Source organism: Rhinopithecus roxellana, chromosome 8 (genome assembly GCF_007565055.1).
Source record: "Rhinopithecus roxellana isolate Shanxi Qingling chromosome 8, ASM756505v1, whole genome shotgun sequence".
Lineage (NCBI taxonomy): Eukaryota > Metazoa > Chordata > Mammalia > Primates > Cercopithecidae > Rhinopithecus > Rhinopithecus roxellana.
The window spans coordinates 100,300,123-100,316,549 of record NC_044556.1 but is presented as its reverse complement, the minus strand read 5'-3'; the positions used below and the strand labels follow the sequence as shown (position 1 = coordinate 100,316,549).

General features: G+C 43.2%; 1 protein-coding gene and 1 long non-coding RNA gene across 2 annotated transcripts in view; one reads left to right on the top strand and one right to left on the bottom strand.

The window, feature by feature from the left end:
- Positions 1-15,591, top strand: part of NID1 (nidogen 1) — a 97,630-nt gene extending 82,039 nt beyond the window's left edge. Inside the window, 7 exon segments of the mRNA XM_010384665.2 lie at positions 637-809; positions 6,264-6,390; positions 9,662-9,833; positions 10,787-10,944; positions 11,495-11,618; positions 12,342-12,454; positions 13,449-15,591. Coding sequence (XP_010382967.2) covers positions 637-809; positions 6,264-6,390; positions 9,662-9,833; positions 10,787-10,944; positions 11,495-11,618; positions 12,342-12,454; positions 13,449-13,570 — 989 coding nt within the window. The 3' untranslated portion in view covers positions 13,571-15,591.
- LOC115899143 lies at positions 434-2,639 on the bottom strand. Its single transcript, XR_004058819.1, has 3 exons — positions 2,577-2,639; positions 1,067-1,160; positions 434-856 (listed from the first exon to the last, which is right to left on the bottom strand). It is a non-coding gene; the product is annotated as an uncharacterized LOC115899143 (long non-coding RNA).
- Positions 15,592-16,427: the final 836 nt, after the last annotated feature.

Below are 16,427 nucleotides of genomic sequence, written 5' to 3'. Positions count from 1 at the left end.
CTCCTCTAGCACCAGTGCCCAAAGCAGAGCATAAGTAGCCAAGCTTTTCTATTACGAGGGAGGCCAGCCGGGCACAGTGGCTTACACCTGTAATCCCAGCACTTTGGGAGACCTAGGTGGGCAGATCCCTTGAGGTCAGGAGTCTGAGACCAGCCTGGCCAACATGGTGAAACCCTGTCTCTACTAAAAATACAACAATTAACTGGGTATGGTGGTGCATGGCTGTAATCCCAGCTACTCAGGAGGCTGAGGCACAAGAATCGCTTGAATCAGGCAGGCAGAGGTTGCAGTGAGCCGAAATCACACCACTGCACTCCAGCCTGGGTGACAGAGCAAGACTCCATCTCAAAAAAAAAAAAAAAAAGGGAGGCCAAACCTTTTTTTTTCACGCGACCTTTAACGCTCTGTATTACCTTCTTCATCAGTGCCCTTTGACTGAGGGCTTCTTCTGGTGCTTTTAGCTATAAAATGGGCAGTGTGTGGCTGTGGCAGTTTGTGGTGCCATGAAGGTGATGTGACCTGATGTGTGGGTGTGTGTATGTGTGTGCATGCTTGCGTATGTGTGGGGGTGTGTGTGTGCATTTGTGGGTTTCTGGTGCACACGGGCCTCGCTCACTGATCCCCTCTGCCATGCAGGCCTGAGTACAGTGGCTCCCCCGATTCACCAAGGACCCGCAGTGCCTACCGCCGTGATCCCCTTGCCCCCCGGGACCCATTTACTTTTTGCCCAGACCGGGAAGATTGAGCGCCTGCCCCTGGAGGGAAATACCATGAGGAAGACAGAAGCAAAGGCATTCCTTCATGTCCCGGTGAGTGCTGGCTGATAGCACCTGGTGACAGCTCCTGCTTCAGTGACCTGGAGAAACAAGCAGGACGAGGTCAGACCAGAACCCCAGGCTCAACCCCTGGAACCATGGGTGCTCATTCCATGTGGGCCCAGGTGACTGTCTCTAGATGGGGCCACTGTATTGCTGAGCTGCCCATGAGACTTACAGTAAGATGGGCACAGATGTGGGAAGGCCTTCCAGAGCTACCCCTTGGTGGTGGCTTCATGCTAATTTTGTACCTTGTTCGTGTGCATCTGCTGGCTTGATCTTTCCATTCCTGCCAAATTCATTCATCTTTCAGCAGCTGTTCAATTCGAGAGCCTCATATCTGCCCTGAGGTAGCAACAAGCATTGGAGTTTTTAGAGGCTTTCAAAGCTTCAAGATGCATTTTGTGATTTAGGGACTTCTTTTCCCATTAGATAGAGGTTAGGCAATTCAGAAAAGTCATTCTGTTTTATCTGATCCTGACTCCTGCCAAGAAACCAAACCTGAGACCTGCAGGCTTCCACTACAAGGCTGAGTCAGAGTGGCTGGAGCAGTGGGAGCGGCTATGAGGGTCCCATGAGGAGTGAAGGAGAGGGAGGGTCTGAGATCATTGGTGCTTGTAAAAGAAAGTCCCGCAGAAAGCCCTATCATTCCTCACTGGGGGCACAAAGTCTGCTTGAAAATTCTTGGTAAAGATGCTACTTGGGCCATCTTGTCTGCCACAGGCCCAGCTTCCAGTTTTTCTTCTCTTCCTCCTTTCTCTACCCATTGTGTTTTCTTCTTTTTCTATTTACTCTTCCTGAATTGATCTCCACTTCATAGATGCCACACACAGCCACATCCCTTCTTTGGGACCAGGGAGGAAACATCAGCAAAAAAGTATCCAAAATAAAAATACTTTTCAAAAGCCTCTTGCAAAGAAGTCTTTATGAGATTCATGTCCTTTTCCTGCACAAAGCCCTCAGATGGGTTCCCTCTTCACTCAGAATAAAATCCAGTCCTTTGCATGGCCCTCAAAGCCGTATAGGATCTGGCCTCTTGCTCTCTCTCCCACCCTGTTCCCTACCACTCTCACCTCACTCACTGACTTCAACCCTCTGGCCCTCTGGCTGGTCTTTGAACGTACCAGGCACATTTCTGTCTCAGGGCCTTTGCACTTGCAGTTCCCCCTGCCTGACAATTGCACAGTTCACTGCCTTACTTCATGCAAATTTCTGCCAAAGCATCATCTCTCAGAGAGGCCTGTCCTGATCCCCCTGTCCAGACAGCAGCCACTACTGCTCTCTAGCTCTTTATGCTGCTTTGTGTTTCATTAGAGCTCTTGGCACTATGTGATGCATTAAATACCCATATTTGTGTTGTGTGTCTGACATGTATCTTTCTGTTAAAATATCAGCACCACAAGAGAGGAACTGTTCATTTATTTCATGGAGGTGTTGGTTTCATGTAGTATTTCTAGACTCAAAACTGTGCTTGGCATATAGGAAGCACTCAAAAAAATATTTGCCAAACAAATGCATACATGATCATTGTATTCATCTATTGCCTTGCTGAACATATAAACCCCTTGAAGATCATCTGTGTCATTTCCATCTCCAGCACATGCTCACAGGTAATAGGAATGGGTTAAATTCCCTGTGAAAGACATTCTTTCCCAAGACCAAGGGGAGAGGCTAAATGTCATGTGAGGCAATAAAAAGCAGATAATTTACAGCCTGGGCAACAGGGAGAAACCCCATCTCTACTAAAAATACAAAAATTACCTGGGCATGGTGGTGCATGCCTGTAATTCCAGCTACTTGGGAGGCTGAGTCACAAGAATTGCTTGAACCTGGGAGGCAGAGGTTGCAGTGAGCTGAGATCCTGGGTGACAGAACGAGATTCTTGTCTCAAAAAAAATAAAATAAAAAACCCAGATAATTATTTAAGTGGGATAGGTGGAAGGGGGAATGCTGAAATAACAGGATAAACATTCACCATCTTTTGGAAAACTGTTTAAAGTGGTATTACGTATATAAACAATGTTACGCAACTATCACCTCCATTCATCTGCAGAACTTTCTCATCATCCCAAACTGAAGCTATTAAACAATTACCTCCCATTATCCCTCCACTCATGTCCTAGCCCCTGGCAGCCACCATTCTACTTACTATCCCTATACATTTGACTTTTCTGGGTACCTCCTAGAAGCAGAATCATACAGTATTTGTCATTTGTGTCTGGCATATTTCACTTAGCACGATGTCCTCAGGTTCATCCATACTGTAGCATGTGTCAGAATTTCTTTCTTTTTTAAGACTGAAAAACATCCCATTGTATGGATCTGCCATATTTTGTTTATTTATTCATCTATCAGCAGTTGCTTTCACCTTCTGGCTTTTGCAAATAATGCTGCTATGAACACAGGTATACAAATATCTGTTGAAGTCCCTGCTTTAACTTCTTTTCGATATATATACCAAAGTGGAATTGCTGGATCATACGGTAATTCTATATTTAATTTTTTGAGGAACAACCATACTGTTTTCCACAGTGGTTGTACCATTTTACATACCCACCACAGAGCACAAGGGTTTAAATTCCTCCATATCCTTACCAAAACTTGTTGGCTGTTTTTGTTTTTTAATGATAGCCGTTGTAACGGGTATGAAGTGGTTTTGATTTGCATTTTCCTAATAATTTATAACATTGACCATCTTTTCACGTATTTAATGGCCACTTGTATATCTTCTTTGGAGAAATGTCTACTTAAATCCTTTTGTCTGTTTTTTGATTGGTTCTTTTGTTGTTGTTGAGTTGTGGGAATTCTTTATATATTCTGGATATTAACTCTTTAAAAGATACATGATTTGCAATATTTTCTTACATTCCATGGTTGTCTTTTCAGTCTCTTGATTGTGTCCTATGATGCACAGAAATTTGTAATTTTGATGTAGTCCAATTTACCTATTTTTTCTTTTGTTGCCTGTGCTTTTGGTATCATATCCAAGAAATTGTTGCCAAATCCAATGTCATGAGGCTTTCCCCCTGGTTTTCGTCTAAGAGTTTTATAAGTTAACTCTTACATTTAGGTCTTTGATTCATTTTGAGTTAATTTTTGTATGTGGTGTGAGGTAAGAGTCACTGTCCTTTTTGACTTGATCCCTTGAGGAGGAAGTATGTGCTCATCCTCCTCATTTTCCCAGTAAAAGATCATCCTGGTCCACCACTTCCTTGTTCCTGAGACCTTCCCTGCTGAGTCCTTCCCTGGCTTCGTAATGCCTAGTATTGTGACCACAACCAAGCACCCACTCCCAGTGTTTCTTGTAACTGAACAATTCAGTGTTTCCAGACTATTGACAGAATGAAACCTCACCACATGCTGAGATCATACAGCCCGGCAGCTTCTTCCTGAGCCTCTCATCGGCAGCATCCAAAGAAAGGAACTCCTCACTGTCTGATCAAGGGAAAAGTTTGTGCTTCTGTTTTGTTTTTGAGTTTTTATTTTCAAGTAATCAGAGCCACAGGAATTTGGAAAGGTATACAGAGAGGTCCTGTGTACCTTTCACCTGGTTTCTCCCAATGGCTAAATTTTACAGAAGTATGAATGCCTATAGTTTTAAAATATTTTAATTTGCAAAAGATCTCGACAAGGCTTTGCCAAATCAACCTATGGGCAGATGACTTGTTTTGAGCTGGTTGCTTTAAATAATTTAAGTAATTCAGTGTTCTTTCTAGGTTGGAGTCTTCTCTAAATATCACCATAGTTCGTCATACATAATGAGCACCTAATAAATACTCGTTAATGAGTTACTGGCAGGTAATTGATATGCCTCTTCTGAGGAGAGGCTGGCTTACTCAGAGCTAACTGTCAGTGGCTTTTCAAACTGAAATACAGCCCAGTAGGTTTTCACGAAACTCAAATCACATGTAAAACGTTACTCAACTTCGCTTCCTCTGGTCCTTTTCTGTCTCACTTTTGTAAGAACCAATGTGTGGAAAAGGACTCTGGATGTGTTTGCTGAAGGAAATGTTTTCTTTCCTTAATGCTGTGGAGGGCCAGAGAAGTTGATGAGCATGTTTGCTGAAGGAAATGTTCTCTTTCCTTAGTACCACGGAAGGCCAGAGAAGTTGATGGGCCTGGGATGCTGTGAAGAAGGTACCCACAGTTGGGGCCTGAGCATTTGGTTGCGATGGTTTAAGAGAGTGAATATCTTAAAAGTGCACAGCATTGTCTGGGCACACTGGCTTACGTCTGTAATCTCAGGACTTTGGGAGGCCCAGGCGGGTGGATCAGTTGAGCTCAGGAGTTCGAGACCAGCCTGGGCAACATAGTGAGACTTTATCTGTACAAAAAATAGAAAAATTAACTAGGTGTGGTGGCACATGTCTGTAGTCCCAGCTACAATTTAAATGTAAATTGTTTACATTTAACCTTATTTTTGCCTTCATTTATTTGGATCTTTTATAGTTTCATGCTGCAGTATTGTATAGTATTCAGTGTGGAATCTTGCATATTTAAAAATGTTTATCCTTACATATTTTCTGTTTTTTGATGCTGTCACAATTATTAAGGTTTATTTTCTATATTTTGCTAGTATATAGAAAAACAATTTTGTATCGACTTTGTATCTTGCACCCTTGCTAGATTCACTTATTGGTTATAGTAGTTTTTTAGATTCCGCATGACTTTCTACATAAATAACCATATTATCTTAGAATAGAGTAATTTTACTTCTTCAATATGTATGCCTTTTATGTCTTTTTCTTTGTCACCTTCAAGTAGGCAAAGATTTCTTAGTATTCAAAAAGCATTAGCCATAAAGAAAAAAATAATAAATTAGACTTACTAAACATTAAAAACTTTTGCTCTTCCAAACACTATTAAGAAAATGAAAGAGCAAACTACAAACTAAGAAGAAATAATAGGTGGGTGCAGTGGCTGGTGCCGGTAATCCCAGCACTTTGGGAGGCTGAGTCAGATGGCTTGCTTGAGCCAGGAGTTTGAGACCAGAGTAGGCAAGACAGTGAGACTCTGTTGCTACAAAAAAATTTAAGAAATTAGCTAGGCATGGTGGCACATGCCTGTAGTCCCAGCTACTCGAGAGACTGAGGGCGAGGATCACTTGAATTCAGGAGGTTGAGGCTGCAGTGAGCAGTAATCACGCCACTACACTCCAGCCTGGGCAACAGAGACCCTGTCTCAAAAAATACATATTTATGCATGTATACACACACACACACACACACAAATTCCTACACATATAGATGTACCTATATATGTATATGACAAGAGTTTTATCTGAAATATATGAACAAGTCCTACAACTCAATGATAAAAATGTTTAAATGGACAAAACACTTGGCACTTCATAACAAAAGATATCCAAATGCCTGTAGGCATGCAAAAAGATTGTCACTATCAGATGCTTGTAGATGGACCACTCTAACCACTGGTCTTCACTTCCAGGCTAAAGTCATCATTGGACTGGCCTTTGACTGTGTAGACAAGATGGTTTACTGGACGGACATCACTGAGCCTTCCATCGGGAGAGCCAGTCTGCATGGCGGAGAGCCAACCACCATCATTAGGCAAGGTAAGCAAGCAAATATCATTTTTCCTTTTTGGTTTTGCTTCTAGCAGCCCAGTGGCCACGTATGCCAGAGAAGAACAGCAAATGAAGCTGAACTTTCACAAACATTTCTCAGTCTGTTGTTGCATTACTGTGATAAAGTACATAAAGTTTAGGCACAACCTGCTTTTCAGTGTTCAACCTCAATTCCTCAACTGAGCAAATTCCTCATTAAGGATGCCAATTTCAACCAACGACTCTGTGCATTGTTTTTCATGCCTACATTCAACAAATCAAGACTATTTTACATGGGTATGATTTATCTAGTTCAAAGACCATTACAACAAAAATCCAAGGACCTCTAAAAATTCCACTGTGCTGAAATGGTCAAGTATTACACGTTGCTTGATTCAGTGACTCAACTGACTTAGGAATATTTTTGCTCATATGACATTGTCATGCTGATGATATTTGTTCTGTGGAGTCATCTTGCATTCTCTGCAAAATATTCACATCAAAGATACATCTTTAGAATAGAGCAGCCTCATTTTGTATTTCTTTTTACTTGGCACTGAATGTAGTTTTTTTCTATTTTCAATGGAATGTTTCCCTAACAATTGATATTCTAGACGATTTCCTGTGCCCGTGGAATAACTCCTGAAGCATTTTTTTCACTTCTTTGTTGCCTTCAGTAGAGATGATGCAGCAGGAATGAAGCTGAGGTTGAATTAACTATGTCTGGCTTTGGACATAGGCCCTGAATCCTTTTCTGGAAGCCAACAGGCTATTTAAATCATGTCTTCTAGTTTTCACACTTTGGTTTAGTGAAAAACAGTTTGAAAATGCCTATCTCTCTGTGTTAAACATGTTTTTGTTATTATCTACGATTTCATTTTAAAACCCAGTGGAAGAGGGGAATAGGTCATTGTTTGCTATTTCCTGTTGCTTTTGGAGCTCATAGTCATCCAAGAACGCTGTAAGCACAGTAAGAAACATTCCAAGCAAAAGCCTACTTACTGTGAAAACACAGAATTAAACCAAAATGTCATCTTTGTAGAAGAAAGATCACTGGGAATAATTTTCTTTTTTTTAAGAGAGAAAGAAGCTTCCAGTATCTCCTTAGCATGGTACAGTTGGTGTTTGCCTAGTGAGTAAGAGGGACAGCTAGGTATCATTTTCTTTTCTTCCTTATTTCATAACAGCCCGGATCCCGGGTTTTTCTTTCTTTCCTTAAGTTATAGTCCCAACCAAGTATCTTTAAAAAGTATCATATCTTTGAGGTAAGCAGTAAGGAATACTTCTTCCTCAGATTGCACATTGAAGGATAAGATTTTCCAGACCTTTCCCTTGGAAGAGTAGCTCATAAAGAAGTATTTTGAGTTGAGGGAGAGGGGGATTGGTTGCTTTTGGGTTTGAGATCGGGACCAGGGCTGGTTCTAAGGAGACGATATGCATGGAACTTCCTCCAGGTGCCTCGCAGAGATACTCTCACAGAGCAGCCTGTCCCCTCTGTTTTCTTTGTGTATATCTGAGTGGCTCTTGTCTCTCACACAGGATGTGCTCGTTCCAAATATACTCTGGAATAACTTATTCTGGTTCTATCTGAAAGCCAGAAGGGACCTTTGGAGGTCAGTCTCACTGTCCCTGTTCGTCTATGGACATGGGAAATATTTTGATACTTTATAAATCTCTACTTTGGGTTTAGATAATAAAGACTTTGTTTACGTGGGGTTTCTAATTTTCAGTAAACTTCCTCTGGTGGGCTTTCTTTCTGGGGGCTCTGATGTGTTCAGCATCCAAGGTCACCATCATATTAGGGCTCTGGCGAAGGCCAATGCAAAGGGGGCTGAGGGTCTGCATTGCTTGTATATTGACAAAATAACCCAGTATTGGAGCCAGGCACGGTGGCTCACGTCTGTAATCCCAGCACTCTGGGAGGTCGAGGCGGTGGATCACTTGAGGTCAGGAGTTTGAGACCAGCCTGGACAACATGGTGAAACCCTGTCTCTACTAAAAATACAAAAATTAGCCAGGCATGGTGGTGTACACCTGTAATCCCAGCTACTCGGGAGGCTGAGGTAGAAGAATCATTTGAACCCAGGAGGTAGAGGTTTGCAGTGAGCCGAGATCGTGCCACCGCACTTCAGCCTGGGCAACAGAATGAGACTCTGTCTCAAAACAAAACAAAACAAAACAGAACACAGTATTGGAATGGTTTCCTCATAGCCCAGATCCCTCAGGTAGGGTAGCCCCTTCTCCTTCCTGCTTATACTCCAGTCATACTAAGTGACCTTCATTCCTTCAATCAGTAGAAGGGAAAGATACCCTAAGTGATATCAATAAAGCACAAATTGCTATTATTAATTTTTAAAAACTGTATAATAAAACACCAATGCAATCTTGAGCTTCCAGTAAAGTCAGATGGGTGCTGAGGGTTTGCAGGGAAGGTTCATGTTACCCGGTGGCAACTCCTGGCTTGAAAATCAGTTGCTATAACCCAGTAAAGACTGGGGTGTTATTTGTAATCACTGATACCCCTTCTTTGTACCCCTTATACTTGTATGAAAGTAATAACAGCTATGGTTTCTTGAAAGTATTATTTCTGTGAAATGACCTTTATCCCCCATAATTAATGAACAAGATAGAACTATTTTTCCATTCCCCATCTTAAGATCTTCCACTGCCTCCCCTCTGCCTAAGCTCTAAGTTCATTAACATGTCATCCTACCTTCATCTCTGACCACTCCCCCACCCTCATGGTCTCCAACCACATATAATGACATCCTGTTCACTTCAAGCCACCGTCCAGCCTTCCTTTATGCCTGTGTGCCAGTCCCGTGGCCTAAAAAGCTCTCATCCAGGATCTTTGTCTGACAAACTGCTATTGGTCCTTCAGGTGCCAGCTTCCAGCAATGTCACCTCCCCTAGGAACCCCTCCCTGGTCTCCCCAGGCTGGCGTTCCTCCTCCAGGCTCCCATGGGACCTGGAACTCAGTCTCAACTGTGGTTGGCTGTGGGCTCATGGAAAACTGGGCCTCGGCTTAGCCATTGTTACTGTCCTGGTTCTCAGTGTGCTGCATGATGGATATCCGCAGAGTGAGTAAATGGCATTTTTGAATTTGTCACTTTGAGTGTTGTTTATCTTATAAACAACAAGCATTTCACATTCTCATCTGGTTTCTCAAAGTGCAGAGATTGGACACCATGTGAAGTAACGTTGAGTGTTCAGAAAACCTCATCTCACCTGCTTAGAAAACAAAACAAAACAATTAGAGGAGCTCTGTGTTTACTTCCAGATCTTGGAAGTCCAGAAGGCATTGCTGTTGATCACCTTGGCCGCAACATCTTCTGGACAGACTCTGACCTGGATCGAATAGAAGTGGCGAAGCTGGATGGCACGCAGCGCCGGGTGCTCTTTGAGACCGACCTGGTGAATCCCAGAGGCGTTGTAACGGATTCCATGAGAGGGTATCTTTGTGTAAATATGTGTGTGCATCTCTTTGATTTGCATCTGCCCCTTTAGAGATTCTCAGATGTGAGGCTTTAACTCTAGCATTGCTCTCCTGAAATCAATGAGTACAGGACGAAAGAGTCTACGGTTGGTGACTTGTAGATATCCATGGTACAATGCCAGAACATGTATTACAGTGTGGACTTGATACCATGTCCCACTTTCAAATCTTTTGCTAAGAGACTTTACAAGTTGGCATGCTCAGAATTGGATATTTTCCATATGGCTTCAATGTGGATCAACACTCAGGTTATGTCAACTCCAGAAGAGTAGCAGGGCAACATAGATGGACCCCTGAGGCTGTTTTCTGGGGCAGACCCAGCCTGAACACCCTGGACACCCCTTCCTGTGGGTTTCTTCAGCACATCCATGCTTTCTCTTCCTACTCATTGCAAGGTCTACCTCTTACACAACAGGCTCTTAGCTCCTCCACACTGATTCTTTCCCTTTGAGACCACATCTCTTATTCTGTGGCCACTCAGCCACCTCCTTGAAGGCAGGTGCTCTGACCACAACCCCTGCCAACATCTGCTTCTTGCCCTAGTCTGGTCCCCTGGGTCTGCTGTGCTCTCCTCCATGTGGGCCCCATACAGGGAATTCCATGTATTTATGCCAGTTGTAACCTTTTACTTTGTTTTCTTTTGCCAACAGCTTCATTGAAATACAATATGTCAGTTACGTTAAAGGGAACCAAATTTGTTAGTAACAGAATCACCAAATTGAAGTGAGGAACCAAATCCAAGTGTCCTTGCAAAAGAAAATGTGTTTTATCACCTCTCGATCCTTTCAGGCGTTCTGTTTTCATGTCTGCCAATCACTTCATTGTAATTCTTTTCAAGTGCTTTTCATAAACTTTTCTCACGCATCCTTATTGTTTCTTTTCCTCTTTCCCCCGCTTTTCCTCCTCCAGGAACCTTTACTGGACAGACTGGAACAGAGATAACCCCAAGATTGAAACTTCCTACATGGATGGCACGAACCGGAGGATCCTGGTGCAGGATGACCTGGGCTTGCCCAATGGACTGACCTTCGACGCGTTCTCATCTCAGCTTTGCTGGGTGGATGCAGGTGATGGAAAGCTGGACACTGTCCAGGGCGGGTCTCAATCTCCTAAGTCAGGGGTGGGCAAACTAGGGCCCTGAGGCCAAATCTAACCAGCCACCTGTTTGTATATAACCCAGAAGCTATGAATGGGTTTTACATTTTGAACTGGTACATTAAATGTATACTGGTACAAAGTTGTATAGATACCTGTGTACTGTCCTTGGTTTTCCCTCTTGGCCTGCAAAACCTGAAATAATTTACTGTCTAGTGCTTTAAGAAAAAGTTGGCCACCCTCGTGTTGTAAGTGGCACTGCACAGAGCCTGGAGTCACCCTGATACTGATAAGCAATTCGCAACTTACATTACTCTGCCCTGGCTCGTGCCTCCCCAGCAGAAGCAACACATGAGGAAGAGACAACTTCCCAGTTTGTAAGAGCAAGCCCCATGTGTTCTCTGGGATTTGTCATTGTAATGCTTAATTCCTCCCACTCGTGCCCTTATTATTCTTGTTTTTTCGGCACAAAGGGGCCATTTCTTGCGTGAACAATGAATGACTTGTTTCCACTCCACACAGGCACCAGTCGGGCGGAATGCCTGAACCCCAGTCAGCCCAGCAGACGCAAGGTTCTCGAAGGGCTCCAGTATCCTTTCGCTGTGACGAGCTACGGGAAGAATCTGTATTACACAGACTGGAAGATGTACGTCAACTCTAGCCGTGGGGGCTGCGTGGGGGCTGCTTGGGCCTGCCCCTCCACCCACTGTCTCTGGGAGGCCAGGCCCTTCCCATCTGGCCTCTTGGCTTGACTTTTGAGCCTCCAGAAATGTCCCCTCTAGGGATGTCTCCTCTCCCTCATCCTTCTGGTTGTGAGGAGCCAAGAGAGGAGCATAAAGAAGGAGGGAGGACAAGGCCCTAGGGTACAGGAGGTGCCATTTATCATCCAGATGCTCCTGACTGTGTGGTTTCAAGTCTTTAAACCTGGACTTCCTCAGCACGTCTGCTCTTTCCCCAGGAGCTGGCCCAGGGTCACATGGCCGGTGGGCTCCATGTCCACTTCATGTCCCTGCTTCATTATAGTTGTCAAACTGCAATATTCCCACGGCCTCTTCTTGACCACCCCTTCCTGCCAAAGGAGGGATTAAACTAAGAAGACAACTGGCCAGAGGCGTCTGTCTAGAAAGCTCATTTCCTGCCTGGGATTTAGAGTGGGAGGGAAGACCTAGCTGGTCTTTATCCTTTTGTAAAAAGCCAGAGCAATGCAGGCTTGGCCCACCCCAGGAGAAGGAAGGGATGTCTAGGAAGCAAGCCCATCATGTCTGTTTATGGCCTCCAGTTTATCCTTAAAATGACAAGAGGCTGCCTTGTAGATACAAGTTCAAGCCATCAGATGTGTTTTCACCTTCTGCCCTTTGGTACTTTGTAGGAATTCCGTGGTTGCTCTCGATCTTGCAATTTCCAAGGAGACGGATGCTTTCCAACCCCACAAGCAGACCCGGCTGTATGGCATCACCACGGCCCTGTCTCAGTGTCCCCAAGGTAACTCTCCTGTGCCATTACTGTTGGGGTACTGGGGGCACCTGGAGGCTCAGAGCCCACACTATGGCCACTAGTAGCCTTGATTATGCCGTAAGAGAGATCCAGTCCTTTGCATCCAGGGTTTTCATTAGAAGGTGGACCAGTTAAATAAACAGAAAATATTAGGTCATGAAGTTGTCAGGATGAGGAAAAGCATTGAGTTTTGGGCTGGATATAAAAGTATAGGGTCTTCAGGTTCCAAATAGTCAGGTTAGAATATTACAATGTTAGGATCTCTGCTGCTTTAAAAGTCCATCCATTTGGCCTAACAGCAATAACAATAATTAATAATAAGAATTGCAAACATATGTGCAGCACTTACTATGAGCTATGAACTTTACATATATCAATTCACTTAGAGTTCTAAATATTTTGTATTCATTAGTTCATGTAATCCTCATAGCAACCCTATGAGGTAGGTACTATTATTATGTTCATTTCATAAATAAGCAAACTGAAGCAACTTGCTCCAAGTCACACAGCTCACAGGGGTGAGTCCAGGTAGCCTGGCCCTGGAGTCTGTGCTATGCTGCCTCTTGAAGGCCTCTCCCCTCACCCACTTTCCTTCTCAGCTTCACTCATCTTCTCCTGTCAGTGTGAAGCTGGGAGTGCAAGCTACATAAAAAGAACTTCACACTTTAAAATTCCAACTCCATGTTATGATCAGAGCTGGAGAACTTCCCCTGAGATCTGTTTAATAGCCTTAGTAGAAAATCTGCATAACCCCCAAGTTGGGAATCAGTGTTTGTGTCTGTCTGGTTTAATACTGATAAAACAAACAGTGGATCAGCTCAGCTGATTGCCTAGCACAGTGTCCCCACTCTCCTGAAGCCTTCCTAGCATGGCTTCAAGGAAACCAAAATTGGGATCACACACAAGAAGGAGCTCACTGTCTTAACTGGCTATGGAGTCAGGTCAGAGAGAGGGCTACTGAACTGATTTCTGCCTTTTCCAGGCCATAACTACTGCTCAGTGAATAATGGCGGCTGCACCCACCTCTGCTTGGCCACCCCAGGGAGCAGGACCTGCCGTTGCCCTGACAACACCCTGGGAGTTGACTGTATCGAACGGAAATGAAGACAAGAGTGCCTTATTTCCTTTCCAAGTATTTCACAGCAACACTCTACTTGAAGCAACTTGGTCCAGATTGGAAAGTGTCCTCTGGCCACTAGGCCCAGACCCAGCCCAGCCTGAGCCCCAACAACTTTTCCCTCATTGTTCCCCAAAACATGCACCCTGGACTTCTCTAATAGAAAAGTGTCCACCCCCACACAAGGACGGAACCTTCCACCCCTCCCCCAACCCTCAGACAGACTTATACATCCCTGAGTGAGGATTACATGCCCATCTCAGTGTCCTAGGACCTTTTCCCAATACTAGCCCTCAGTGGTGAACAGAACCTCCCAAATTTGAGTTACACCCTTCCCTGTGGCCTTATGAGCTCAGCCTCGCTTTGAGGTACCCACCATCCTGTCAGCTCCTAGACATATGAGCCAGGGCCTGACTAGGAAAAGTTGGGAGTTAGGGAGGGAATTAGCATTCCTTAATATTTTGTTTTGGTGCTCTGAGTTTCTTCTTTATTGTAGTCCTATATTTTTACTCCTCAGTTCCTCACCATCGTCATCTTGTCTAAGACCCCCATTATAAAGTTCATGCTCTGCTTTTTGATCAAAACCTACCCTGTCCTAGAGATATATGGGCATTTGGTGGATGATAATAAACAGCCCCTCCCAGATAGAATGTCAATATTTGAGCAGTAGGATATTGGCATTTGTTAGTTAAAGGCTTAAATCAAAAGAATGTCCAATGGTAGGAATTTCAAGGTGTAGTCAGATATTTGAGAATAGGGGATTGTTTTGATGTGCCTTAAATTGTACCAAAGATTACTAATTATTCCTCTTTGCCCAAAATACTTGCATCCAAGGTTCTAGTCTCTGTTGCTGTGTTGGTCTTCAGCCCCACTGCTGGCACCAATGTCCCTCCTTTTCATGGAGACCTATTTGAGGCACAGGATGGGGCTGCCTCCAGATGATTTCCCACCACAGTCCCTCACCTCTGGCCTCCACACTACAGAACCAATTTACACTCAACAATGACCTCACCCCTCCTTGGTTTCCCCCTCGATCTGTGGCCATTGTTGGATGTATTCTCATCTAACAACACAATCTGGAAAGACTGAATTGAATATTTATACTAGTGGTTCATATCCTTTATTGCTTAATGATCTAATTAAAAGGATCATTGCTACATTTCGTATTTATATTTCTACAATTTGTTTAGAAAACATCTCCTGACCATATCAGTAGCTGGTATTATCTTTTTATCAACTGCTTCCCAGAGTCCTAAAACAATAGAAATTTTGGATTGAAAAGTTCAGCATAAGGAGTTTGAGTCAGTAAAGGATGGGATAAAGAAGTCGAGAAGAGTCAATGAAAAGTATCACAAAAAAGAGATTGATCAACAAGAGAAATAAAAAAGCCCAAGAGGAAGTGGGAGGGGAAGGAATTTAAGAACAGCAATAAGTAAAACATCTTAAGTAACTCCAAAAAGAAAATGGTACATTTTGCCAAAGACCACTTATACTTGAGAACATGGAAGAATTTGCCTGATACTCTCTTTGGGGAAGAGAGTCTCTCCTCTTTTCCTCAAACCCCAGTACCCTCAGCCTCTCCACCCGACCTTCTCCTGACTTCGTCCTCACTTGCTTCTGCAGTACATTGGAACCTGAATTGAAATAAAGTCTTTCCTTGAATAATTGGAGTCTGTCTTGAGAGGCAAATATAACCCCAAGAATCACAAGATTCAAGGACCATGTAGGTCTTTTACATAGCCCAACTCCATAAATCAGTCTCACTTTCTTTTTGTATTTATCATTTCATATTAAGCCCTCTATATCAAATGTTCATCATAATTTTGTATGATTTTTAAAACTATTTTATTCATTTTATTAGATTTATTCTAAAATTTTTAAATGGTAAATTCTTAAACTGTGGAAACCACTAAAGGTGCTTATTAACTGTTCTCCCAGATTTGTACAAGTATTGGAAGATTCCTTGAGTTTACAGCTGTACAAATAGTGTGGAAAATAAATTTTTTTTGTTAAAAAGAAAATCTTCCTCTATCTTTTTTGAATGAAGAGATTTAATGTTGGGAGGCTGATTCACGATAGACAGACAGACAACCACTTAATAATCTGCAAAACCTGTGGAACCCGGAAACTCTTATCTCAGTATTATGAGAGCTAGTATGTTTCTCAACCACAAAAAAACTTAAGGGTTGTAATTTACTTAAAAATGAGTAGGCTGGGTGCAGTGTCTCACACCTGTAATCCCAACACTTTGGGAGGCCAAGGTGGGTGGATCACTTGAGGCCAGGAGTTTGAGACCAGTTTGGGCAATACAGGGAGATTCCATCTCTACAAAACATCAAAAAAAAAAAAAAAAAAAAAAAATTAGCCGGGCATGGTGGCACACACCTGTCGTCCCAGATACTCAGGAGGCTGAGGTGGGAGGATTGTTTGAATCTGGGAGGCCGAGGCTGCAGTGAGCTATGATCGTGCCACTGCACTCCAACCTGGGCAACAGAGTGAGACCCTATATCAAAAATGTAAAAAATAAAATAAAAAATAAATTACAGATTTCAAGCCACTCTTTTTGATACTGTTTTCATTGAGAAAATATATTCTACAAGCAGGCAATAGAAAAAGTTTTCTGATTCAGCTCTGGAGATAAGCTGTGTTTTAATTCTTTTTTTACCTCCAGGAAGGGAGAAAGATGCTTTCCTGACACTGGCTATGGAGTGAGACCCCTGGTCTGTTTTAAGCTGCCACCAATAGGCAATGCCACTCATGCTGGCCCCTGGGTGGGATGAGAATGGACTCTGACTTGGACAGAGTGAAGGAGCTCAGAAGTTACAGGAATGAGGTGTCCAGAGC